The sequence below is a fragment of the Hyperolius riggenbachi genome, chromosome 10, assembly GCF_040937935.1.
Source record: "Hyperolius riggenbachi isolate aHypRig1 chromosome 10, aHypRig1.pri, whole genome shotgun sequence".
NCBI lineage: Eukaryota > Metazoa > Chordata > Amphibia > Anura > Hyperoliidae > Hyperolius > Hyperolius riggenbachi.
In genome coordinates, this window is record NC_090655.1 from 210941140 (window position 1) to 210967273 (window position 26134).

Here is a 26134-nt window from a genome sequence, read left to right on the forward strand (position 1 = left end):
AGCATGAACACACCTCTGTGCTTACTTTAGGTATCATTGCCCTGAGTCCGGTATCCTTTAAGCTATGGATGCTGAGTGAGCAGGTTAGCTTCAGCTGTTTGCAGCTCATAGCCAGCACTGCTTGGCTGCAACAAAGTGGCAAAGATTAATTTCACATTGTTTTATTTAATTGAGTAAGGTAGCTGGTGACAATGTGCACATGGTACACAGCTGCTACGTGCAAATAAAGCGCCATGGAAATTTGGGCGCCAGAAAAAGCTGCTGGTAGAATATTGTAAAATAACAGATATTTTGCCTTTGCGGAGTGGTCAATCTGATAGTAAAATATCGTTCAATTTGAACACTGTTTTATTATCGCTAAACCTATTCTCACATAAGACAGCCCTCTACGATGCCTAACCCTAACCAAACCCCCTGAACTATGCCTAACTTTAAACAAACCCCCTGAACCTATGCCTAACCCTAAACAAACCCCCTGAACTATGCCTAACCCTAACTGCTGAAACCCCCACCAATGCATGAACCTAACTGAACCCTTCCCCCCCCCCCCCCCCCCCATGCCTAAACGCATGCCTAGCCAAACCTAATAAACCCTTGCAGCTAGTCTCTCTAACAGAGGTGTAACTAGACTTAATAGGGCCCCCTCTGCAAAAATGATAGCATGGGGCCCCCTTGATACCCAAACCCCATGTGGTCACGTGATCAGGGGCCAGCGAATGCAGCAGAAAGTGTTCTGCTGTGAAGCAGCATCTGGAAGCAGGAAAAAAAATTACACATACCCTGCATATGGTTTTTGTGAGGGAACAGGAAGGTTGTTTTGTTAACTGGCTGCACTAACATCAATATGTTAGCAATGTAGTGCAGTCTGATGGAATTCGGTGGCATAAGTTGATGCATGCAGCGGTGGGATCACATAACGTGCATTAACAGATGTGGTGAAGCATAATTTGTGCTGAGAGGTGCACTGTAGGCATAGCGCCTCAGTTATAATGCGCAATGTGATTTTTCTACTCCATTGCCATACTGTTTTTACAGGATATGCATCACCCAGTGTGAAAAGTAGTCAAACACCACTCAAAATTTGTCTTCCCATTCACATAGAAGTCGGAAACAAGCATGCAGCATAACAGGTGTTTCTGACATTATTGTCAGATCTGACTAGATTAGCTGCATGCTTGTTTCTGGTATTATTCAGACACTACTGCTGCCAAATAGATTAGCAGGGCTGCCAGGCAACTGCTACTGTTTGAAAGAGAATAAATATGGCCGACTTCATTTCACTCTCGCTCGTGTCCTTTAAAGGACAACTGAAGTGAGAGAGATATGGAAGCTGCCATATTTATTTCCTTTTAAACAATACCAGTTGCCTGGCAGCCCTGCTGATCTATTTTGCTGGAGTAATGTCTGACTCTCACCCAGTGGCGTAGCTAAGGAGCTGTGGGCCCCGATGCAAGTTTTACATTGGGCCCCCCAAGCACTCTATACATGACAATTGATACGGGGCACCAAAACCTGCCAATGGCAACTACAGTGTCAGAGGTGCAAGAAGGGAATGGTAAACAGTTTGTTATTGATTACCACTACTCAACGTATCTATAGAAGTCATTATTATGAGCACAGGACCAACAGAGAGCTAATACTGCAGTTGAGGGAGGGCCCTTCGGGGCCCCTCTGGCCGAAGGGCCCCGATGCGGTCGCAACCTCTGCAACCCCTATTGCTACGCCCCTGCTCTCACCAGAAACAAGCATGCAGCTAATCTTGTCAGATCTGACAATAATGTCAGAAACACCTGATCTGCGGCATGCTTGTTCAGGGTCTATGGCTAAAAGTATTAGAGGCAGAGTATCAGCAGGGCAGCCAGGCAACTGGTATTGTTTAAAAGGAAATACATATGGCAGCCCCCATATCCCTCTCACTTCAGTTATCCTTTAAACCTGACCTTTTTGGGAAGCTGAGATGAGCCAGATATTCAGAATAGATAGCAGTCAACCTCCTATTCAGTCATTGTCCCTAGACATCTGCCTAGGGTACCAGGTGGATATTGGATAATCCATCTTGGGAACCAACTCAGAAGTGAATGCTGGAAACAAACACAACTAGGGCAAATGTATTGGGGGTTTGGAATGCATTAACTGCTCCTGAAATACTGTTTCTGATAGTAAGGGTTTTTGTATGACTGTGCCCCAACCCCTGGTGCTGACAGGAGTGTAAAGGGGTAACAGAGAGCTCCTCAAACTGCCTAACCTTCTATTGCAGCCTTTTCGCACGTACATCTGTACAAATACTGTATAACTCATCCACAAGGCATACTGTGAGGATTGGAAGCGTTGCACCTGCGCCCTCTGGTGGCGAAAGGCCGCATTCTACAGGCGGATTTAGCTTTTTCATAACAGCAATACTGCCGCTCAATGTACTTGTAGTAAATAGGAAGGATTCTTCTTGGCACGGGACTGATGAACTGTATTCACAGCTTAAATTCATATTTCAAGCTGCATAATATAGGAATAACGTGCATTTCCGAGTGGGTCTCCTCTTTGCAGGAGGCCGCCATTTTGTTGTAGCGCAGAGGAAAAAGGAAGTAGATGCAGAATTGACATAATCCTTGTGTGGGTGGTGTTATACCGGTAATTACACCGGAGATTCTGGGAGGTAACAATGTGGTTTTGTGTTATGGCCTGAGGAATAAAGGAGAGGGTGCATTACTTTATGTGAATTGAATAGGAAGTCTCAATATAATCACATTCTTTCAAGTTTTCTGATCTGTAATCAGTTTAGCTAAAGTAAAGTATGCCTGTTTGGGCACAGGATAAATATGGTCCCACTTTATCTTCAGAGATGACCAGTGAAATGTTAATGTTCTGAGTTTTTAAACAAACTATCACTAACTGTCCCTCAGTGGGTTTCCACAAGCTAATGATTCTACTGCATACTAGACAAATTATTGTGGGGAGATCAATTAACCTACACAGAAAGAACATACTGTACAAACCAATAGCACAGTCCCTCTATTGGGGATCCAGTCCCTCTGTCCCTCTTTCAGGACTGATGTACAGAGCTATGAAAATATGTGTTTAATAGACTCTAAACTTTATTCCCATCCTTTGAATTGCTATATTTCTTATTTTTAAATGAAACACATTTTTCTTATGAAATCTTTATAGTTTGCATGACTAGGGGTGTGGCTCTAGTATCCCTGTTTCTTATCTCATGAAGTTGGGAGGTATGCGAACCCCATACAGAAAGGTCCAGGCTGAGATGATTATTGTTTCATTTGTACTTTTGTTGACTGCGTGTTGTGTGGTCTTCTTGCACAGGCATAGAAAGGAGTGACGGACAGATCTATGCAAGGGTGTCTAGATGGAAAATCTGTTGCCCCACATATCATCAGGTATGTGGAAAGTTTATGTTAATCTATTCTAATTGTTTATATGCTTTCCTAAGTGCTGGCACAATTTACAGAATCTATTGAACATGCCATGTCTTTAGCCAGGAAGAACAAAAAGTGCAGAGATTTTCAGGGAGGCTGTAGTTAGCAATAAGAAAGGGACAGTACTGAAACAGTCATGAGTTTTTATAGTGTTTCTCTTTTTAGTCGAATAGTTCCTGTCCTGGTAACTTATAACAGAAAGTGAAATCAACTAATTAGGTTATGGGAACACTTCTGTTGGAAACTGAAATAAAAAGTTTTTCACTGGCACAAAATTTTAAAAGCGTACTTTCCTACAATTATTGTGCTACAGTAACAAGCTTATCTCAGCAGGCAAATAACAGAAAGCTTCCTAATTCTGATAAGGTACGGACACTATAACTTTAATGCAGTGCATGCATATTAACAGACTTTAACCACTTGACGCCCACAGTGCTAAACCCCCCCCCCCCCCCCTAAAGACCAGGCCATTTTTTGCAGTACTGGGCTGTGTAGGCTTTTCAGCCTCCTGCACAGCCCAGCTAAAGAGCCCAGCGATCGGACTCACCTCCTTTTTTTGTCCCTAAGGGGGACATGCCGCCGGAGGGGTCCGATCGCTGCGGCCGTTTGTTTATTTTTTTTCATTCACAGCCTCTATGAAGCTCTCCCTCCCTCCCTCCCCTTCCCTCCCCTCCGCCATCAGAATTGGAACAGGACGGCGATCCGTCCTGTTCCGCCTCTCATAGGCATCAGCCTATGAGAGGATGGCGCTCCCTGGCCAATCAGAGGCCGGGGATCGCCGATCTTGTACAGCGCTGCCGGGGACCGCAGCACTGTACAGTTGTAAACAAAGGGGATTTCTTTCCCCTTTCATTTACAAACAGCCTGCTAGCCACGATCGGCGGCTAGCAGGTTAATCACAGAACGGAGTTCCGTGAGGCGGCCGTTCCCTGTGAAACTGCAGCCCCAGGACTTGACGCCAATTGGCGTTAGGTGGTCCTGGGTCTGCCGCCGCGGTCACATCCATTGGCGTGAGGCGGTCTTCAAGTAAGAGTAAGAGAGCTCGAGATTGGCTCATCATTTTTTTTCAGAACGTAGGCTACCCGATCTGGGGGGCTGAGTGGATCAAGTAGCCACAAAACCGCTGCTCCTGTGGGCCGCAGTAGCCCACTTTCACTTTCGTGACCTTGTGTAATGAGATATTCATTCTCTCATTTACAGCGTGCAGGGAGGCAGGTCAGCAGCAGGGGGCATGGCCAGGCATAATGGCAGCTCTGTAAACCCTGTAGGAATGCTCCTGGCAGGCGTTTTGAACAGGGAATTCCTCCACCCTGTGTTTACCTCCGAAATGGTGACAAATAATGTCGCCAATCTCAGGGAGCTATAGCGCGGCAGTCGGGGCAGAGAGCGGCGGCCGGTGGGGCGGGGGGTTTACAGAGGCATGTCACGGGTCAGAGAACATGCCTCTGTGTCCCATCTGCCCCCCCCCCCCCCCCAAGAACCACCTCGGGGTTCTCTTTAATGATTAGTGGACAGTAGAGATGCATTAAACATACAGGACATACATACATAGTGAATTAAAGATTGTATTTGCAGGATGCATCTAGAATGATTATTTTATTAATGCAATACTGAAGTGAACCTGTAAAAAAAAAAAAATTAAGATACCTATGGAGAGGTTAGGCTCAGAATCCCGTAGAGCTTTCCCGGTCCTCTCTCCGTGCCCTTGGTTCCCTCATGTCCCCCTGTAAAAGTCCACTCCTTCGGGGAACCATTGGAAGGACTCGCGTCCCAGAGTGCTTTCAAATAGGAGCAGCTCCATACTGTGCATGTGCAAGCGCACACTGATGCATGTGCTGCATGGACTCACTCGTCTTTTGAAGTCCTTGTGAATGTAAGGAATTCCGAAACCTTCACAGGGACTCCTGAAGGCATATTTCTCCAGTTGCTTGAATAAATGTCATGGCGGGACATGATGGAATGAATCTGCTAACCTTTCAGCTACTATAGTTATGGTCTAATATGAGCCAGATGAGAGTTGCAAACCTTTACCACCTAAATTGTTGAATCAGTCCCAGTGATTTCCTGCTCAGAATAATCTTTGTAAATCATGTCAGTGTATTCAGCGTATGTGTTTCTCTTACAGATGGATCCAGTTACAGAAATTCCCCAGAAAGAGGTCCCCTTTATTCCCAGGATTCCATGCAGGAAGATCACACCATCCTACAGCCTCACAAGGTATAGGGAACAGATATTTCTGATTAATACATTGAATTTATTTGGTCTGTTCAGCAATGCTAGATCCTTTATAGTGGGATTACACTCCCACTATCTATGGCCTATCTGTGGCCTAAAGCATTAACCACATTAGTAACAAAGACTCTGGCCCCTTTAAGGACCAGAGCTTTTTTTCAATTTCCCCCCTTCCTGATCATTGCAATTGGCTCAGCCAATGAAAACGACTCCTGACCGAGGTACAGAACTCTGCTATTTTTAGACAGCAGAGTTTTGTGCCAGCAGGGAAGCGTGATTGCGTCCCATGCACGAGAGCTGCTGGTATGATTGCGTCCCATGCACGAGAGCCGCTCGCGTTAAAACTATGCCACATCAGGTTTAGGTAGTGGTGTGGTGTTATTTTTGACCGGTGGCAGTCCCAAAGCAGTTAAATATATCATAAAATTCACAGCTAAGACTATTGGAGTGGTTTCCAATGAAAGGTTACCACTCAAGCGTTTCACGTAATTTAGCTGCTAAGCTTATCAGATTGTGCTAGAAGTGTAATACCTGTGTAAACAATGGAGAAGCAAGGAAACTTTATCTTCTTTGTTTGCTTACTAATTGCAAGTCACTCTTGATATTTTATTCTGCAGCTGGCAATTGTATCAGTTAGTTTCAGTAAGGTATAAATATGCCAGTCTTCTAGTGTTTCGTATTAATTTTTTTTACTGTGTTTAAAGCTTTAAAGCAAACATGTAATTTTGAGTGTAATCCCACTTTAATAATTATCAGTTTTTCTTGTTTTGAATATCCCTCTTGTGCTGCTTAGGGTAAATATCTAACTGACTTTAAAGAACATTCAGAAGTGCCATGTGCAAGAGGTGATGAGTCACATGAGGAGCGAATTCCCCCAGAGGTCAGCCTAGGTGAGCAATAAGCACAAAATACAGCAAAGAGTCACACATCCTGCATGTTCAGTAAATGCAACAATCTCTCCTTGTCTGTCAGCAGGAGGTAATGGAGATTCAGGAACTACGGAATGGGAGAATCAAAAGACGTCACCACCTAATTCAGCACAGCGCAGCTCATTGCAAGCTTTTATTGTGTGTTACCCAGCAAGGCCACCTGATATATTCCCTGACTCTGGAAGCTGTACCGCTACTCAAGGGGATGTTGTAGAGTCAGAAGAGGTGCAAGTGCAGACTAAAGAGGGAGAAATTACCCCACAGATCAGCCCAGGTAAGAATGAAGAACTACACTCAGTAAGGAGTCACACATTCAGCTTATTCAGCCACCAAAACTGTCCCATCTCTTCCTGTTCCACTGTCAATAAAAACTAATGAGAAGACAATGGGCTTGATTCACTGAGACAAATAGCATGCCTTATTCTACTTAACGCGCCTTATCAGAGATAACATAGCGAGCGCTACAAACTAATGCCTGCTAAGTGGCAATGACGAGAGCTCCACTCATCCTACTCTGAGCCCCTGCGGGTTCGTATCGATCGATATGCTACTCTGAGAAGGTGTGGTAACTTTGATAAGGCGTGTTATCTCTGATAAGGCATGCTATTCGTCTTAGTGAATCAAGCCCAATGTGTGCTCCATGGGATTCAGAAGCGGTTAGTAAGGGAAAGGCAATATGTGGCCAGCGGGGATGCCAGGATCCATCAGACCCTGTCAGACCATCTCTGATCATCATATCATTGTGTGTTCCCATGTAAAGGCTTGTACACATGCATGATTAAAGTCGGCTGAGGCGGCCGATAACAACCACCTCAACCTAACAACCACATTGGCCTGGCGGCGGATCAACTCATCTGACTGGCGGCCAACTTCCGTAAGGTCGCCGATCTGCTACATGACGTCAAGGACGCACCCCGCTCCGTTATTCATCAACCCCCCCCCCCCACACACACACACAAACAGTACGCATTATCAGCTACATAGCCAACATGCACCTGTACAGGCTGCCCCAGCGATGTCGCCCAAGGGTCCCGATCTCCAGTGGGCATCACAGGTGTGTACACACCTTAAGAGATGTGACCGATCTCCCCACATATACACACTCTGGTGTTTCTCATAAATCTTAGTACAGAGGGCATTGTTTTTATTTTGTATTCACAGATCCTGGAGACACCAGAGTGGATCATAGAGATGTCAAACCTGAGGAGGTGGAAGAAGGACATGCAATGATTAAAGAGGAGGACATTCCCATAGACATCAACACAGGTAAGGAATGAACACCAGATGTAGAATGGACCTTTTTTAACGCTTCTTTTCGGTCCAAGAAATGTTAGTGTTTTGAAAGGAAGAATGAGAACCAGCACATGGTACAAATAAGGTGGGAAGAGCCCTAAACTCTAGGTCTCCTTATTTTCACCGATAAAAGCCAGTCTGTCCTGCTGCTCCTCTGCCCGCTTTCTGTCTTCCACATATCATACTGGCCCAGGACAGTCTAATTGTGGTGTCACATTTGCATGGTGTAATTAACAACACACAAGCCAGGTAATAATAACCCTGCAGACTCTTGATCTGCTGTTGGGGGAAGAAATATGTTGTTGGATAATATACACCAGTTACAGTCTTAAATATTTGGACTGTGACACAGTTTCTATGAATCTCTTATTTAATGAGTACTGATGCCTCTATTTCTTTGCACAGACGTGAAAACAAAAGCCTAGGAATCTTCGATACAGGAAAACATTCTATTGCGGGGAAAAAAAATCCCAGACACATTTGGTTTATGTCAGAATTTCAATACTATTTCTATACATTTAGAAACAGTACCGCAAAACTTGTACTCTGACTCATGCACTTATCTTGGGGTCCTTCTGCATTTTGACAGTTTTGAAGCTTATGTTCAGTATTACTGTAAAACTGAGCTCTGGCCATTATAAAAAATATAAGGTCATATCTGCAAATACTGTATGACAAGTTATTGTATTTATTTCTAATAAACATGATAAATACTGCTTATTTATTTTGTTTAATATTACTTTTAATTACGGGCACTCCCTGGAAGGTCACCTCTAATTACCTGAAGATTACACCCCCCATCCTACTGTGATGGTTTGACTGGTCCCTCCATTGTGGTGATGTAACTGGTAGTTGATTCCCCCAGTCATGATGCAGATGCCATCTGATTCATCATAATCATGATGCAGCTGATAGCTGATTTCCCCCCCCCCCTCTCCCCCATTGTGATGATGTAACTGACAGCTGACATCCCCCATTGTGATTGTGTGACTGGTAGCTGGTCCCTCCATCGTGGTGATGTAACTGGTAGCTACCTCCCCCCCCCCCCCCCGCCTCTGGTAGCTGATTCCCCATAGTCATGATGCTGCTGGTAGCCAGATTCCTCCCCCATTGTGATGATGTAACAGGTAGCTAAATGCCAATTATTGATGAACTAACTGGTATCTGATTCCCCATAGTCATGATGCAGCTGGTAACTGGCACCCCCCCCCCCCCAGCTCCCCCATTGTGATGATGTAACTGGTAGCTGTTAAACCACAAACACACACACAGGCACATAACTGGTAGCCGATTCCCCCCCCCCCCTTGTTGTGATAGTGTAACTTTTAGCTGATCCACCCAGTCTGATAGTGTAACTGGTAGCCAGGTCCACCCCCCCCCCTTTTAATTGTTATGATGTAACCCATACCTGATGCTCCTGGTTGCTTACTTATCCCCCCATAGCCGTGGAATACCCAAGCCCCCCCATTGTGATGGTGTAACTTGTAGATGGATAAAAAAGCTGGTCTGAAGTCATTTAACCTGCTAATATTTTACATAAAGGCAAAACTGCATGCAGATAATGTCCCTGGATCTTACTACTTCATGGCAAAGTGCTAACCACTAGCCTTACCCAAGGGTGACTATATGTGTTTCCCACAGGTGGATCCAGTACCAGAGCCACTGCAGAGGAGTGTCCCAGTCTGCCTTATGCCCCAAAATCTACACAGAAAAATAAGAAAACTTCTCACAATTATGAGGTAGAGCGAACAGCTGGTCCTCATTATTACTAATAATTTTAGTTTCATCCTAAGTACACACAGTTAAATGATCCTGTGATGTTTCCTGCTTAGAGTGAAGGTCTGCTTGTTGTTAAAGTGGAAGAGATGAATGTTAGTGATGATGAGCCATGCAAAGAGGAGGAAATTACTCCAGATATTGGGGCAGGTAAGTGATGAAAACTACATTCAAAAACTATGCACATATGTACTACAACAGTCTATTTTCTTGCCTTTCCTTAGAGATTTTTTATGGTGCTAAATTGTTGGTATCCAGTGATTTTAACAGATAGATGTGTAAAACCTTAAAGAGACCCTGAACAGACCACAAAAATGTAATACTGACTTACCTGGAGCTTCCCCCCTCCCCCCATAGCACGTGAGGTCCCCCTGCATCTTCTGAGTCCCCTCCATTCTCCTGCTGGCGGCTCTGTAAATTGCGCAACCCGGCCGTGGTCGTGTGCAACAGCGCTTGTTTGGCCTGTCCACACACCTATCAGGTGGTTGCACACCACTTCCAGCCAATTTGCGCAGCTAACAAAGCCACTAGCAGGAAAACGGAGGGTACTCAGTAAGACGCAGAGGGACCTCACGGGCTACGGGGGGCTGGAGGAAGCCCCAGGTAAGTCAGTACGCCCTTTTTGCCATACAGTAGAACGTAATAAACTATTCAGGATTCCCATTTTTATTTTATCTTAGTTTCAGTGTCACAGATGCTTCCTATCATTATATATTTCTGTATATTGGTAAGAAGGTAGCAGGTGGGTGACACCCACTAGGCCCCAAGCAGCTGCCTAGGTTGCCTGATGGATGATCCTGCTCCACTTAGAACTGTGATAAGGTATGACGGACTCCTAACGAAGTGGCATCCTGAATCCAGGGTTGCAATACCTTATCAGAGTGATGAACTGTCCATAATGTTCGCCTTTCTCCTCTTGAGGCAGGGAACACACTTGTCTTTCAGTTTTCTGCACGCGTTTTTCTGTGTACTTTTTCTGCACACCAAGTGTGTTTCTATGCAGGAAAACTTGCGTGTTTTTTCACAGCAGATGATTTAATTGATAGAGAAAACTGACATAATGTGCAGAGTCATGATGCAGAATGTCAGTTTTTTTTCTGCGTGCGAACAACACAGTAAGTGTGTACTAGCCCATTGATTAACATGAGTTCTCAGTTTTTCTGTGCAGAAAACGTGCACGAAAACAGTCAAGTGTGTTCCCTGCCTCAAAAGCATAGTATCATCGACTTCGTCTAGAACACAATTATATGATTAGCAATGAACTGTACTCATTTATGTTTGGCATTTATCAGGTTTCAGACCTAGATAGGAAACAATTGCATCCCTTTGCATATGAAGTGCCAGCATTGTATTAACTACATCAGTAATCTGTTTCCATAACTGTGCTATGATAGGACAGGCCCACTAGGTATGGTACCTGTGCAATCACAACACCAGAAACATCTTTCCACTAAAATTTGATGAAGCTTTTCTGGAACCATACATCTCCTCTGTAGTGACCTGAAGGCTACCAATTTAGGCCCATACCCATGCTGGTCTGAAATTGTCTGTGGCAGACGAGAACGACCGTCATGGGAGGTCAGACCAATGTGAGTACAGTGGCGCAATGGCGATCGCTAATGATTCGGCATGTCAGATCTTCAGCAATTCCAGGCACCCGATTACATTGTTCTCGCCATTCCCCTACCCACCGGCAACCGCTCCATTGCATGTGCTCATTGCCCCACTGACACCCCCCCACATAGCAATGTACGCATCATAAGCCAGTGGCTGAAGGCGCATATATGTTGCGTCATGGCTTCTCTACTGCCCAGCAGGGATCGGTATTCAATTCCCTTGGATGACAGAGCTCAGCTACATAACCCCCAGTGGGCATGTAGCTTAAGGGCCCATTCTTACTGGGGCGATTAGCAGCTGTTTACTGCTAATCGCAAATCACCATTGATCACAAAAACGCTAGTATAATGTAAAGCATATGGCAGTGATCTCACCACCATGATCACCAGCGATTCACGGTAAATGCAAATGTGGTGCACGCAGTGCTTTTTTGTGATTTTTGAACAATCGCAATGTAATGTAAAGCAATGTAAAAAAAGCACTAATCGATTGCTAAAAATCGTGAAATGTTCAGCAACCGCTAGCGTTTGCGATCCCCAGTGTGAATGGGCCCTTAGAAAGAGTATCTAATCACTGACCCAATTGTTCATTGATTGTTCTGTTTGAGACATTGGGTGGCAATCTAAATGTATATGGCCACCACCTTTACACTGATGAAGTCCAAAATAGCCTGAACAGCTTTCTGCAAGCTGATTCATATGACACTAAAATTAACAAGCTAAAGCCATGATGTTATCCAGCGGCTTTTTGATGCATAATTATGTCAGTAAAGAGAGCTGTGACAATGGCAAAGAAGAAAAGAATGTGGGTTAATTTGACTTGTTTTAAGTTTGGATTGGTTATTTCTGAGTGACAGAAAAACTTGGATTTTTATGCTGAATACCTCATTCGGGATGGGAACCTCTGGCTCCTTTAAGGAACAGAGGCTTTTTTTTTCATTTTTTCCCTTCCCGATCACTGTTATTGGCTCATCATAATCAGGAGGCCAGGAGCCAATAAAAACGTCTCCTGACCGATAGGAGGAAGCTCGGCTGTCATGTGTATTTACTTCCTCCAGGAACAGCAATCTGCTCGGGACTGCGGTAAGTGGCGGCATTAGAATCTATCCCACATCAGAGTTAGAGAGCCACAGATGCAGCGTAGATTCTACTTACCGTGGTCCCGAACCACATACTGTATGCTCTATTTATCTTATGCAGGAAAGGAGGGCAACAAAGGTAGAAAAATCTGGGAAATCTTCCATACACTTAACATTTTATACCTCTTTGCTTCTTATTTCCTCCAGATGGCCAATACAGGAACCACAGTACATCTCCAGAACTCATAATTGCTGCAGATGTTGGAGACTCACCAAATGCACCTGAGGAAAATCCCACTACCACAGATCTCCAGTCAGCACCCAACAGTGTGAATCCACCATCTAATATCTCTCCACATGAGGCAAGCTTTTCTACTCCCTTACCTGCTGTCACCCTCCGTGCCGCTCGAGTAATGTTCCTGTGCTCTGAGTGTGGTGAGTGTTACAACCAGAGAGCAGAACTCATCTCACATCTGAGGACTCACATTGAGGAGAAGCCATATTCCTGTTCAGAATGTGGGAAAACCTTCACCAGCAGCTTGTACTTTGCCATTCACGAGAGGACTCACAAAGCTGAGAAGTCCTTGTCCTGTCCTGACTGTGGCAAATGCTTTAAGAAGATAGGAAACTTTGTCTCACATCAGTTGGCTCATTCGGGTGTGATGCCATATTCATGTTCTGAATGTGGGGAACAATTTTCCTGGAAATTCCAACTTGTTAGACACCAGGCCACTCACCCAGTTGAGAAGTCCTATGCATGTCCTGAATGTGGCAAGAGTTTTCCCAAGATAGATGCTCTGATCTCACACCAGAAGAATCATATAGAAGTGAAACGATACTCATGTGTCGAATGCGGGAGGTGTTTTTCCCAAAGTTCACTTCTCCTTACTCATGAGAGAATTCATACTGGAGAAAAGCCATATTCATGTTCAGAGTGTGGGAAATGTTTTTCTTGGAGTTCCCTTTTTATATCGCACCAGAGAACTCACACAGGAGAGAAGCCATTTTCTTGTCTGGAATGTGGGAAATCTTTTTCACAGAGAGCCAATCTTATTTCACACCAAAGAACTCATACAGGGGTGAAGCCGTATTCCTGTTCAGAGTGTGGGAAATGTTTTTCTCACAAGTCATCTCTTATGAGCCACGAAAGACTTCACAGAGGAGAGAAGCCATATTCCTGTTCAGATTGTGGGAAATGTTTTACTGATAGATCAAATTATTTAAAACACTTGAAAATTCACACTGCTGACTCAGCATCTGAGAAACCACAGTTATAGTGAATTGTATGTGCCATATTAATGTAGGAGGTATTAACCAAAAGTCACTTATAGATGGGCACCAATGGTGAACAGTGTTTTTGGTACTCATTCAGCCACCATTGGCCAGATTGTGGCACACAAGTCAGTTCCAGCTCTACAAGACCACAATCATATCAGTAAAAGGGGCTTCATGTGACTGGTGGGACAGGCAGCCTGGTGCTGAGACTAGAACTCCACCAACCTGGTATGAGCATAAGTTGGAGAACAGAAGGAGTTTGTTTTTTTAAAAACTGTGGGATGTCCTACAAATCCTTAAAGCAAAGAAAGAGGAAGAACAAATTTAGTCTATGATTCCATTTGCAGAATGACGCCAAGTAAAACTTGAACAACAATCATTTACTAAAAAGTCGAGTGTTATTAAGAGTAACTGTTATGGCAAATCAATATTGCCCTCTGCAGACAGGTCCTCGCGGGAGGTTTTACTTAGGCCCGGTTCACATTAGCGGTCGCCGTCCGGAATCGCCGTGCCGGAGCCGGACCGCATGCGGAACGGACGCACGGCATAGCAATGAAAGTCTATGCGTCCGTTCACATGCGTCCGTTCCGTCCGGACCGGATCCGGACTCCGGCGTAAGACCCAACATGCGCTATTTTTGGTCCGGCTCCTCCGGCTGACGTATCCGGAGCGGAGCCGGACTGTTGCATCCGGCCAATAGAAACCAATGAGAAACGGAGAGCGCACAACACACTGGCTATAAAAACCTGACGTTCTACCCCACTTTCCATGCGTATTGTAGCGGCGATTTTGGATGGGGACACATGGGCAAGCATTTTGGAGTGGAGCAGCAGTGACTTTTAACGTGCTGGAGATGTTGGCAGTATGTCGGAGGTGGAGGTGAGTTCTAAACAGCGGAGGGCCTGATTCCACAGGTCCACCTTCTGCTGACCTCCCAGACCCCAACATTTTTATTTTATTTCTACTCTCTTTTGCCAAACTGATCCGGATCGCATCCTGATGTACACCTGATGCAACCTGACCGGATCCGGATCGGATCCGGATCAGAACCGTACGGTTCCGGTCCGGATCCGGTCAGGTCATCCGGTCCGTTTGGCAGAGAACCGCAAGTGTGAACGGGGCCTTACATAGCAAAGCTGTTAGGTACTTTTGAACTTATTCTGTTGGCCTCATGTCTTCCAGGGTACATCTCCTAACCTGCACTCATCTCCTGTCTCCCCATTCCTCTTTCCTTCTTGTATCTACTATAGCATTGTTCCGCTGGCTATGATCAGTTTGTGGAGCGTATAGTCCACTACTCTGTCATCCAAGCCTTTACACAGATTGTAATAACTTAGCTGTATGAAATACTTGTACACAATGCATAGTAAGTGAAAAATATAAATAAGAAGCCAGATATAAGAATAGTAAATTGAAAGAATATTGACTAATTCCCAAGGTAAAAATAAACTGATGAGATAAACATTTGTGAGTGTCCTCTTTCAACTAAAAATTAACTTTTAACTTTTTTTTTTTTTTTTTAGATATTTCCCAGTTTTATTTTGTTTACAAACTAAAAAATGAGATTTAATGTATTATTGTCTCTGATCAATCACTTAGTCTTGCCATGTCCCAGGGCAGAAATATCTCTCTATCCCCTGTATTTGCAAGCTGTTCTCTTCCAGGAAAGAGATTTATGATTGCAATTCCTGATCAGGGAGGGTTAGCTATTGTCCGACTGGAGAGAAACTGTCACTTGCATACCTGAATGTTAACTCATTCAGGCAGAAAAAGAAACAAGGGAACACAGCCTAGTTACTTATATTCGTGGCATTGTACATTCACTTGTCTAGCTCATTGTGTCACATGTCACATCGCGTACACTTTAACCACTTAAGCTACATGGACGTGATAGCCACATCCATGGCAGTGGCTGCTATGTCCGCAGGGACTTGATTATCACGTCCATGCACTCAGCCGTGTGCCACGTGCGATCATGTGTGCTCCCGATGGCCTCCTAAGCAGGAAGGATTGGTGGAAGGGGACGTGTGTCCCCTGAGCCAAACCATGCCTGTTTAGTGAGAATGATTGCTGTTACAGCCAGTAACAGCGATCATTCTCTAAAAATGTATACAGGAAGTACATGACTTCCTGTAACGATCGTGTGTAGCAGTGATTAGTCAAAAGGATCACGTGATCCCTTGGCCAATCATTGTCTTCCCTGCTCCTCAATGATAACTATTACTGTCAGTAATAGTGATCATTGATTAGATAGATAGATAGATAGATAGATAGATAGATATTTATATCTATCTATTTCATATAAAAAAAAAGTGTTCACGAGCACCCCCGATTGACCCGCATCCCAAGGCAGCAATGATTGGTGCAAGGGATCATTGGGTCCGTACCCCTGACAAATAGTTACTTAGGCTGGTTTCACACTATAAACCAGCGTTGGCGATGAAGTGAGTCGCGCCCCACGCAGCGTTAACGTAGTTTTGGACCTGCGTCAGGGAGGTGGCGAAAACGTCACTTTCCTCGCGCCGTACCACGGAAGTATGAAAGTCTTTATAGACTTTCATTGTATGGCGGTGGAGTGCAGTAAAAATACCGCACTGCCCCGGTGTGAAAGGGCCCTCAAGAAAAATATCACACCCAAAAAGCCTAATTTGTGGCAAAAAAAAGATATATCAACAAGATATAGATCATTTAAAAGTGTACCTGAGATCAAATAAAAGAAAGAAATTATACACACCTGGGGCTTCCTCTAGTGCTTTTCAGTCTGACTGGTCCCTTGTTGTCGTCCTCCGCAGCCTGGATCTAATACTACAAGGGGTCCCGGTAATCTATCCAGTTGGCGCAGGCACAGTCTGGCCGTGCTCTCTCATGGCCAGGAGCGTGATGGGGCACACACAGCTGAGCTGCACATGCCCAGTACGCCCTGACTGCGGGAATTACCGGGACCCCCAGCAAATGATCCAGGTGGCAAAGGAGGACGGCGAGGAAGCAATCAGCCTGAGGGGGGCTGGAGGAAGCCCCAGGTATGTATATTTTCATTCTTTTAATTGAGTGATTGGCTATTGAATGGGAGGAGTGCTTAAATGTGAAAATTGCTTACGTCTATAAGGTGAAAACAACGCACAGGCTGAAATGGTTAAAGCGAACCTGAACTCAGATCTTCCTCTCTGCTGTAAAAGATAAGCAACAGCATAATAACCTTTACAGAAAAAAACATTTCCTTGTTACAGCTTATAATGCTCCTTCAGAGATCTTGCAGTGTAGTTGCTTCCTGGTTTGTTGGGAGCACAGAAAGGGTTAATCTATGTTTATATATTGGCTCTCTACTCAGCAGACAGCTGGGAGCTCAAATTACACAAGCTCACTACTTGCTGAGAAGGGAGAATTACATGCAGTGTGGACACAGGGTGGATTTCTCTGTGTTCTCTTCTCCTATGCAAGAGTTCAGGTCCGCTTTAAAGTGGACCTAAACTCAGAACTTCCTCTCTTTACTAAAAGATATGCAACAGCATAATAACCTTTAAAGAAAAACATTTCTTTGTTACAGCGGATACAAATCCTACAATAAATCTGCAGTGTGTCTACTTCTTGCTTTCAAGAAAGCAGACATATTGTTAACATCCTGTGCTTTCAAATTGTAAAAGAGAACAGAGGCACCAAAAGGATAAAATTAGTAATTAAAATATTAAACATTTCTTAGGAGGCAGTGGTGGACTTACCCCCTACAAGCAGACACAACAAGCTGTGTATTCAAAACAAGGTATATTTATTGGTACATTTGACTGAGGCGCCAGGTGTAACCCTGACATACTGCTGTTGTGTACTCCTACCACTTATTGCCTGATGAAGCGGGTTTGTGCCTGCAAAACGCGTTGTGATTAACCCCTGGAGTGTACCAATAAATATACCTTGTTTTGAATACACAGCCTGTTGTGTCTGCTTGAAGGAGGTAAGTCCACCACTGCCTCCTAAGCAATTTTTAATATTTTAATTACTGATTTTATCCTTTTGGCGCCTCTGTTCTCTTTTACAGTACGTTTAATATCCACCCTTGGTGGAGTGGGATACCCCTTTGTTTTCACGTCTACAGAGAGCGACTTCTTAACCCTGAGTGAGGACAGGACAATCTCCTCACCTGCTTGTACAGTGGTTGCCTGGAGGTAACCCTGGTTTGTGAGTATTAGTCTATACTCTTTTCATTTGATCAATTGCCTTGACATACTACACTATATTGGGCTCTCGGTTCTTTCTTTACATATGTGCTTTCAAATCAGCTTATCTGCCCTGGCAGTCAGGTGATACGGAAGAGATCAAATTACAACTTGTGCATAGTCACAGATGAGGGGGAATTATGCTACATACACACTTGAAAGATAAATGAAAGCTATCAGACCAATTTTACCCCCTTCCATGTAGTATGAGAGCCATACTCCACACAGTCTGTTCTATGGAGCTGAACTCCCCATCAGATAGAAATCTTTGCAGGATGCTCTATCCAAAGATGCTGTACACATTCAAAAGATCATTATCTGCAAAAGGTCTGTTCCTGCAAAAGATCCATTCCTGCAAAATGCATTCATAGTCTATGATATCTGCAGATCCTGATACACACCTTGTTTAACAGACATTCATCTGCAGATCAGATCCACCAGGGTGGATTTTTAGATCTGCAGATGATTGTCAGATATGCAGATGAAGTCTGTTAAACAAGGTGTGTATGAGGCCACATAAACACATCAGACCATAGTCTTTTGAAAATGAAAGATCACAGACCAATTTTACCCCCTTCCATGTAGTATGAGCGCCATACCTTCACAGTCTTTTCTATGGAGCTGAACTCCCCATCAGAAAAAAATCTTTGCAAGATGCTGCACACAAAGATGCTGTACAGGCACAAAAGATCTGTATCTGCAAGAGATATGTTCATGCAAAAGATCCGTTCCTGCAAATTGCATTCATAGTCTATGGTATCTGCAGATCATTATACACACCTTGTTTAACAGACATTCATCTGCAGATCAGATCCACCAGGATGGATTTTCAGATCTGTAGATGATTGTCTGATCTGCAGATGAATGTCAGTTAAACAAGGTGTGTATGATGATCTGCAGATCCCATAGACTATGAATGCAATTTGCATTAACGGATCTTTGGCAGGAACAGATCTTTTGCAGATACTGATCTTTTGTGTCTGTACAGCATCTGTGTGAGCAGCATCTTGCAAAGATTTTTTTCTGATGGGGAGTTCAGCTCCATAGAAAAGACTGTGAAGGTATGGCTCTCATACTACATGGAAGGGGGTAAAATTGGTCTGTGATCTTTCATTTTCCAAAGACTATAGTCTGATGTGTGTATGAGGCCTAAGGATCTGCAGATATCATAGACTATGAATGCATTTTGCAGGAATGGATCTTTTGCAGGAACAGATCTTTTACAGATAATGATCTTTTGAATGTACAGCATCTTTGTGTGCAGCATCTTGTAAAGATTTTTATCTGATGGGGAGTTCAGCTCAATAGAATAGACTGTGTGTAGAGTATGGCTCTCATATTACATGGAAGGGGGTAAAATTGGTCTGATATCTTTCATTTATCTTTCAAGTGTGTACACACCATTAGACGAGCTAAACTCTCTAATTACATACAGGGTGCATTTCTCTACATTTTACTTCTGTCGTGTGCAAGAGTTCAGGTCCACTTTAAAAAACGCTGCATCTGGTGTTGATAAGTATTTTGTTGTTTAATTAAAGGGGAACTGAAGAGAGAGGTATATGGAGGCTGTCATGTTTATTTCCTTTTAAGCAATACCAGTTGCCTGGCAGCCCTGCTGATCCTCTGCCTCTAATACTATTAGCCATAGCACCTGAACAAGCATGCAGCATATCAGGTGTTTCAGTAGTTCAGACTTATAAGTCTGATCTGACAAGACTAGCTGCATGCTTGTTTCTGGTTTTAATCAGATACTACTGCAGAGAAATAGATCAGCAGGGCTGCCAGGCAACTGGTATTGATTAAAAGGAAATAAACATGACAGCCTCCATATACCTCTCTCTTCAGTTCCCCTTTAAGGATTCTAACTCTTCACTAACCAGCAAAAGACTCAAGTTGTATACGCATGATCATTTACTGTCACCCATGGTGATCAGGAATCACACTTCACTCGCCTCCAGCCAAGCGACCTGCACTGTTTCTATAGCGGAGCAAGGAGAGACGACTGTACAGTGTACAGGGGAGTGGCTTCCAATTAGTGGGGAAAGGAAGGAACAAATAGCTGTCACTTAAAGAGCCGGCGTACGCAATCTTTCACCGATGCCGAGTCAGATATACAAATGCTAGATTTTTTGCTGAAATTTATTGACATTGAATTTGCAGTTTGATGTTGGAATCAATCAATATCCGATCACATTCTGATCTGACAGGGATTGTGAAAGGCTTTGCATATTAGGCTGGAACTGACCTATGTTTATCTAGCTTAATGTGGAACTATACTCAGAATTTCCTTTCCGCTCCGAAAGATTAGCCAGCTGATTTACTGATAGAAAGTGATCAAGTAGACCAGTCTAACGTGCATGTTTAACCCTTTCCACGTACTACTCCTTAGCACATACTGTAGCCCCGCCAGTGTAATCACGTTCTTACACGTCACGGCGTGGTACCAACACTTTGATCCACGTTTGATCTAAAGAGGCTGACGCTGTGCCAGATTTTATCTAGCAAGAGAGCACCCTAGTGGCAGCCATTTTTCCTATGTCAGACTATGTTCGACATTGGGTCTATACCGGAAATTGCCAATGTTAGACATAGCCCGACACAGGATCGGAAAGAGTTAATACAGTCTGCCTAATTCTTCAGGAGTATTTCAGAATATCCTCCAAATGAAGCTTCTGTTTTTGTTTTGCAGTTTTCCCACACGCTAGCTGCAAGTGGTATACAGGTCCTTCTCAAAAAATTAGCATTGTGATAAAGTTCATTATTTTCTGTAATGTACTGATAAACATTAGACTTTCATATATTTTAGATTCATTACACACAACTGAAGTAGTTCAAGCCTTTTATTGTTTTAATATTGATGATTTTGGCATACAGCTCATGAAAACCCAAAATTCCTATCTCAAAAAATTAGCATATTTCTTCCAACCAATAAAAGAAAAGGGTTTTTAAAACATAAAAAGTCAACCATCAAATAATTACGTTCAGTTATGCACTCAATACTTGGTCGGGAATCCTTTTGCAGAAATGACTGCTTCAATGCGGCGTGGCATGGAGGCAATCAGCCTGTGGCACTGCTCAGGTGTTATGGAGGCCCAGGATGCTTCGATAGTGGCCTTAAGCTCATCCAGAGTGTTGTGTCTTGCATCTCTCAACTTTCTCTTCACAATATCCCACAGATTCTCTATGGGGTTCAGGTTAGGAGAGTTGGCAGGCCAATTGAGCACAGTAATACCATGGTCAGTAAACCATCTACCAGTGGTTTTGGCACTGTGAGCAGGTACCAGGTTGTGCTGAAAAATTAAATCTTCATCTCCATAAATCTTTTCAGCAGATGGAAGCATGAAGTGCTCCAAAATCTCCTGACAGCTAGCTGCATTGACCCTGCCCTTGATAAAACACAGTGGACCAACACCAGCAGCTGACATGGCACCCCAGACCATCACTGACCGTGGGTACTTGACACTGAACTTCAGGCATTTTGGCATTTCCCTCTCCCCAGTCTTCCTCCAGACTCTGGCACCTTGATTTCCGAATGACATGCAAAAGTTGCTTTCATCCGAAAAAAGTACTTTGGACCACTGAGCAACAGTCCAGTGCTGCTTCTCTGTAGCCCAGGTCAGGCGCTTCTGCCGCTGTTTCTGGTTCAAAAGTGGCTTGACCTGGGGAATGCAGCACCTGTAGCCCATTTCCTGCACACGGTGGCTCTGGATGTTTCTACTCCAGACTCAGTCCACTGCTTCCGCAGGTCCCCCAAGGTCTGGAATCGGTCCTTCTCCACAATCTTCCTCAGGGTCCGGTTACCTCTTCTCGTTGTGCAGCGTTTTCTGCCACACTTTTTCCTTCCCACAGACTTCCCACTGAGGTGCCTTGATACAGCACTCTGGGAACAGCCTATTCGTTCTGAAATATATTTCTGTGTCTTACCCTCTTGCTTGAGGGTCTCAATGATGGCCTTCTGGACAGCAGTCAGGTCGGCAGTCTGATGCCGGGTATACACGGCTCGTTTCATGCGCCGGATCGAGCCAGTGGCTCGATGCCGGCGCATCCCCGCTCGTCCGCGCGGATCAATTGCCACTGAAATAAAGTTTTTCCTTTTTACACAACATACGGCAAATAGCCATGTGCCGCCAGATGCAAGAATCAGGTAGCTATATGCCCCATGATACCAGAATAAGGCAGCCATGCACCCCAGATATCAGAATTAAAGGATGCCCAAAGTGACATGTGACATGATGACATAGACATGTGTATGTACAGTGCCTAGCACACAAAACTATGCTGAGTTCCTTTTTTTCTTTCTCTGCCTGAAAGAGTTAAAAATCAGGGATGTAAGTGGCTGACTCAGTCCTGACTCAGACAGGAAGTGACTACAGTGTGACCCTCACTGATAAAAAAAATTCCAACTATAAAACACTTTCCTAGCAGAAAAATGGCTTCTGAGAGCAAGAAAGAGATAAAAAGGGGAATTTCTTATCAGTGAGGTTCACACTGTAGTCACTTCCTGTCTGAGTCAGGACTGAGTCAGCCACATACATACCTGATTTTTAACTCTTTCAGGCAGAGAAAGAAAAAAGGAACACGGCATAGTTGTTTGTGTGCTAGTCACTGTACACACACATGTCTATCTCATCATGTCACTTTGGGTATCCTTTAAGAAGCCTGATTTTCCCAGATACCAACATTTAGTAGCAATGTGATATTGGAATGAAGTAACTATGTGCCTTAGAAACAGGATTTAAGTAGCCACATACTCACATGACTTGTTCAGTCACCTGTCTGGTAGTGTGTCTGGGCCTCTTCACATTTCCTGGCTGTAGTGAGTGCAACATCACTATTTCCCATTGGCAGATAAATGATACCTTGGCCCTAGTTTGGGCATAGGCTTACCACACCTCCATTGGTCCGATGTCTTCCTCGGTTTGTCCGCTATGCCTCCCGTTGTCCGTTTCCTGATTGGCGCCCTTTGACCCATCATACTGCGCTGCGCTTGCGTACACGCCAGGTACGTCCTTGCGCTGGTGCCTCAGCGAGTGCAGTCACAGGCAGCCCAAGAGGATATACTGCGCATGCACAGCATGTCAGGTCAAAGGGCACCGTCCAGAAAATAGACAATGCAAAGGCATAGCGGACAAACAGAAGAAGACGCCGGGCCACAGAAGACGCCCCCCCCCCTCACACACACACACACACACACACACACACACACACACACACGGAGTCATTTTGAAATTTAAATTAGGGCTAAGGTATCCTTTAAATCAGTGTTACATGCTGGGAGCATTGACATGTCACACTGACTGGACAGGAAGAAGGATGAATGGGCTGGCAGGACAGGCGAAATAGCACCTTCACCAAGCTCTGATCAGTTCTCTGCACTGGGTACTCACCATTAGGCCTGGAACACACTAGCAGTGCTTTTCTAAGGCCCAGTGCAAACCAAAAACCTCTAGCAGATCTGCAAAACACTAGAGGTTTTTGAAGCAGATTTGAGAGCGATTCTAGGCATGTTTAGAGGTTTTCTAACCATGCCTAGCGTTGTTTGGAGCGTTTTTGTGTAGCAGATTACAAATATTGTTACAGTAAAGCTGTTACTGAACAGCTTCTGTAACAAAAGTTTTTCAGAGCGGTTTTCCACTTTCCTATACTTTAGCATTTAAGGAAGAAACGCCTCAGAAATCTAATAAATGCTGCAGCCCCCAAGTTTGCATTTGTGGAAAAAACGAGCCGCCCTGGTGTGCACCTTCCCATTCACTTTCATTAGCCAAGCGGTTTTCCCCCCCGCAAGCGTTTTAAAAAACGCTTCAGAACCACTCTGGTGTGCACCAGCCCTAAGTGCTTGTGATTCGAAAAGCTCTTGCTAATGTAAGGCTATGGGGGATTTTTAAAAAATTACATCCCTCAAGTGCAATTGCACATATAGCACTACATTAGCAAGAGCTTTTCAAATCACAAGCGCTTACAAAAGGTTTAGAAAAAGTACTGCTAGTGGGTTCCAGACTCTAAGGACTGTTGATGAGAAATAAATAATTCTGAGTTGATCCAAGATTATGCAAATGTACGCATACTTATACAGCTCGAAAGTAGACCAATCAAATTCCAACTTGTTGGGATGGGATTGGTACATTTTTGAACAGCATACATTTATATACACAATTTGCATAATTTTACATCAATTAGAAATGACTTGCATCGCAGTGACTGTCCCTAGGCATACATTTGAAATGGGCGCCGGTAGACTTGGGCGCAGGATACAGCCGGTATATGGCTGATCCTGCTTCTGCACAAGTCCGGGCCGTGTTAATTACTATTCCCCCTCCAGGCCGCCATGGATACTGGGGAATGATATAATTCGGCTTCCAGCGATTGCTGGAGGCCGAATTATTGTGTATTTTAAGCAACTTCGGCTCTGTCTTCCGACGGTGCTGACGTTACTCACTGAGCGGCACTATAGATGTGATTCCTATGAAAGTCTATGGTGGCGCTGGCTGCACCCAAATCTAGCAGCGCTGAGAAGCACTGCTCCGGTCCCTAGTCTCTATTATATTCATTCAGAGCCACAGTGGGCCACACCTGAAAATCTGACGGGGCACCAGTAGCCTGGTGCTAGATCCCTGAATACAATTCACTAAGCATTGCTGCATGTGGTAAAGCAGAAAACAGATGATTTTATCAAACATTTTGTGAAATTTTAATTCACTCAAGCTGCGTACCCAACTGGCGATTTTCCCGATGACCAGCGATTTTCAAATGACGTTGCAAGGTGGGCACAGGCGCACGAACCCGAACATCGCGTCGCACCAATAACAACGGACCAACGCGGCGGATCGGATCTTTGAGATCCCTTACGACACCATGCAAAGTACTGCGATCGCAGATATTTTGCTCGCACCGCCATGTACGTCGTGTGACCTCATGCTTTAACCCGCCTATAGGAAGAGGCGTCACTGAAAGGGACGTTGTGGGAGTACGAAGCTTTAGGCCATTACTAAACGGAAAACTGCCGACCATTACCAACAAGTCTGTGCAAGGACTTGAGGACAGAGGAGCAACAGATGATGGAAGGCAGATAAGAAATCACCTAATTACACTTAATTGACCAAAAACAAACCCTGAGTCTATCCCCACTGTACTTCAAAGAGAAAACATTAGTCACACTTGAAGAATTTCACACCTAGCCTGGAAAATGGCAGTGTAAAGATAGCAGGGGGGTGAATGTCTCAAACATGGTAGCCCTTTCAGCTATTTGAAGCCAGGAGCTGCTTAGATCCTTTTAAACCCACAGAGCTAATACATTTCAGCAGCTGCCAGTTAATTATCCTGCAGATTTGTAAATAGGGATGGTCAACAAGATGCAAATAATTCTGAGTCGATGAAGAATTATGCATATTTATGTAGCTTGAAAATATACCAATTGAATTCTACCCCAGCAGGATCCAATTGGTCTATTTTCAAGCTGCACAAATGTGCATGAAAAATTTACACAATCCTGCATCAGCTCCAAATAATTTGCATCTCAGTGATCATCCCTGTTGATTAAATATTAGCAACTCCTGAATACCTCTTGCAAAGTTTAGGGCGCTAGTCTACTGTAGGGGACCCAGCAAGAAACCTTGTAGGGAAATTCTGCTAAAGTCATTGGGTAGACAGCACCCTCTCAAATGGCTAGGTTTTCAATAGATTGTAGTACACTATGCCTACACTGTTCAGCCAATCACAACACTTTGTGCTGTGAGGGCTCGTTCACACTAGGGGCGTTTTTGACATTTTTTTTAAGTGCTGGCGATTTTCAAAATCGCCCTGGAAGCGCTTGTGCAATGATTCTCTATGAGAAACTTCACATCTCAGTGGTTTGTTTCCGATCCGCTCAGAAAAGCGGTGCATGGGCCATTTTTGAGGCGATTCCGGAAGGTATAGGAAAAACGCAAAACGCTCACAAAATCGCTTTGTGCAGTGATTGCATGAGTGTTTTTAAGAATATATATATTGTATTTATTCTTTTCCGGATGAAAGAGTTCACTTTTTCACTAACGTCAGGAAGTGAAAAAACGCAATCGCTACGCAAAAGCGCTTAGAAAAGTGCTTAACAAAAACGTCCAACGCACAGAAATAAAAAAAAAAAGGTCAAAAAACGGCCAACGCGAACGGACACGCAATGGGAACAAGGCCTTAGAGGGGGCTGTGATTGGAGAACTGTTCCCTATGAGGTTTCCAGCTGGGTCCCCAAAACTAGACTAGCGCCGAGTTACATTCCAGCCTTTTGAACCGGAATTTGGTTTGGCCAAAATTTCTGATCATCTC

The 26134-nt window shown here is 44.2% G+C and overlaps 1 protein-coding gene across 3 annotated transcripts; it reads left to right on the top strand.

Annotated features, from left to right (window-relative positions):
* The first annotated feature begins 2573 nt into the window (after nucleotides 1-2573).
* LOC137534339 (zinc finger protein 436-like) lies at nucleotides 2574-15077 on the top strand. Of its 3 annotated transcripts, none has more exons than XM_068255791.1 (9): nucleotides 2574-2650; nucleotides 3316-3389; nucleotides 5554-5645; nucleotides 6454-6550; nucleotides 6633-6863; nucleotides 7751-7855; nucleotides 9524-9621; nucleotides 9715-9808; nucleotides 12561-15077. In XM_068255791.1, the coding sequence occupies exons 2-9, from the start codon at nucleotides 3359-3361 to the stop codon at nucleotides 13628-13630; spliced, it is 1818 nt and encodes a 605-aa protein (XP_068111892.1). In that variant the 5' UTR covers nucleotides 2574-2650; nucleotides 3316-3358; the 3' UTR covers nucleotides 13631-15077. The 3 variants fall into 3 exon arrangements, with proteins under 3 accessions (XP_068111892.1, XP_068111894.1, XP_068111893.1); XM_068255793.1 differs by having other exon boundaries at nucleotides 6636-6863; XM_068255792.1 differs by having other exon boundaries at nucleotides 2604-2625.
* The last annotated feature ends 11057 nt before the right edge of the window (nucleotides 15078-26134 follow it).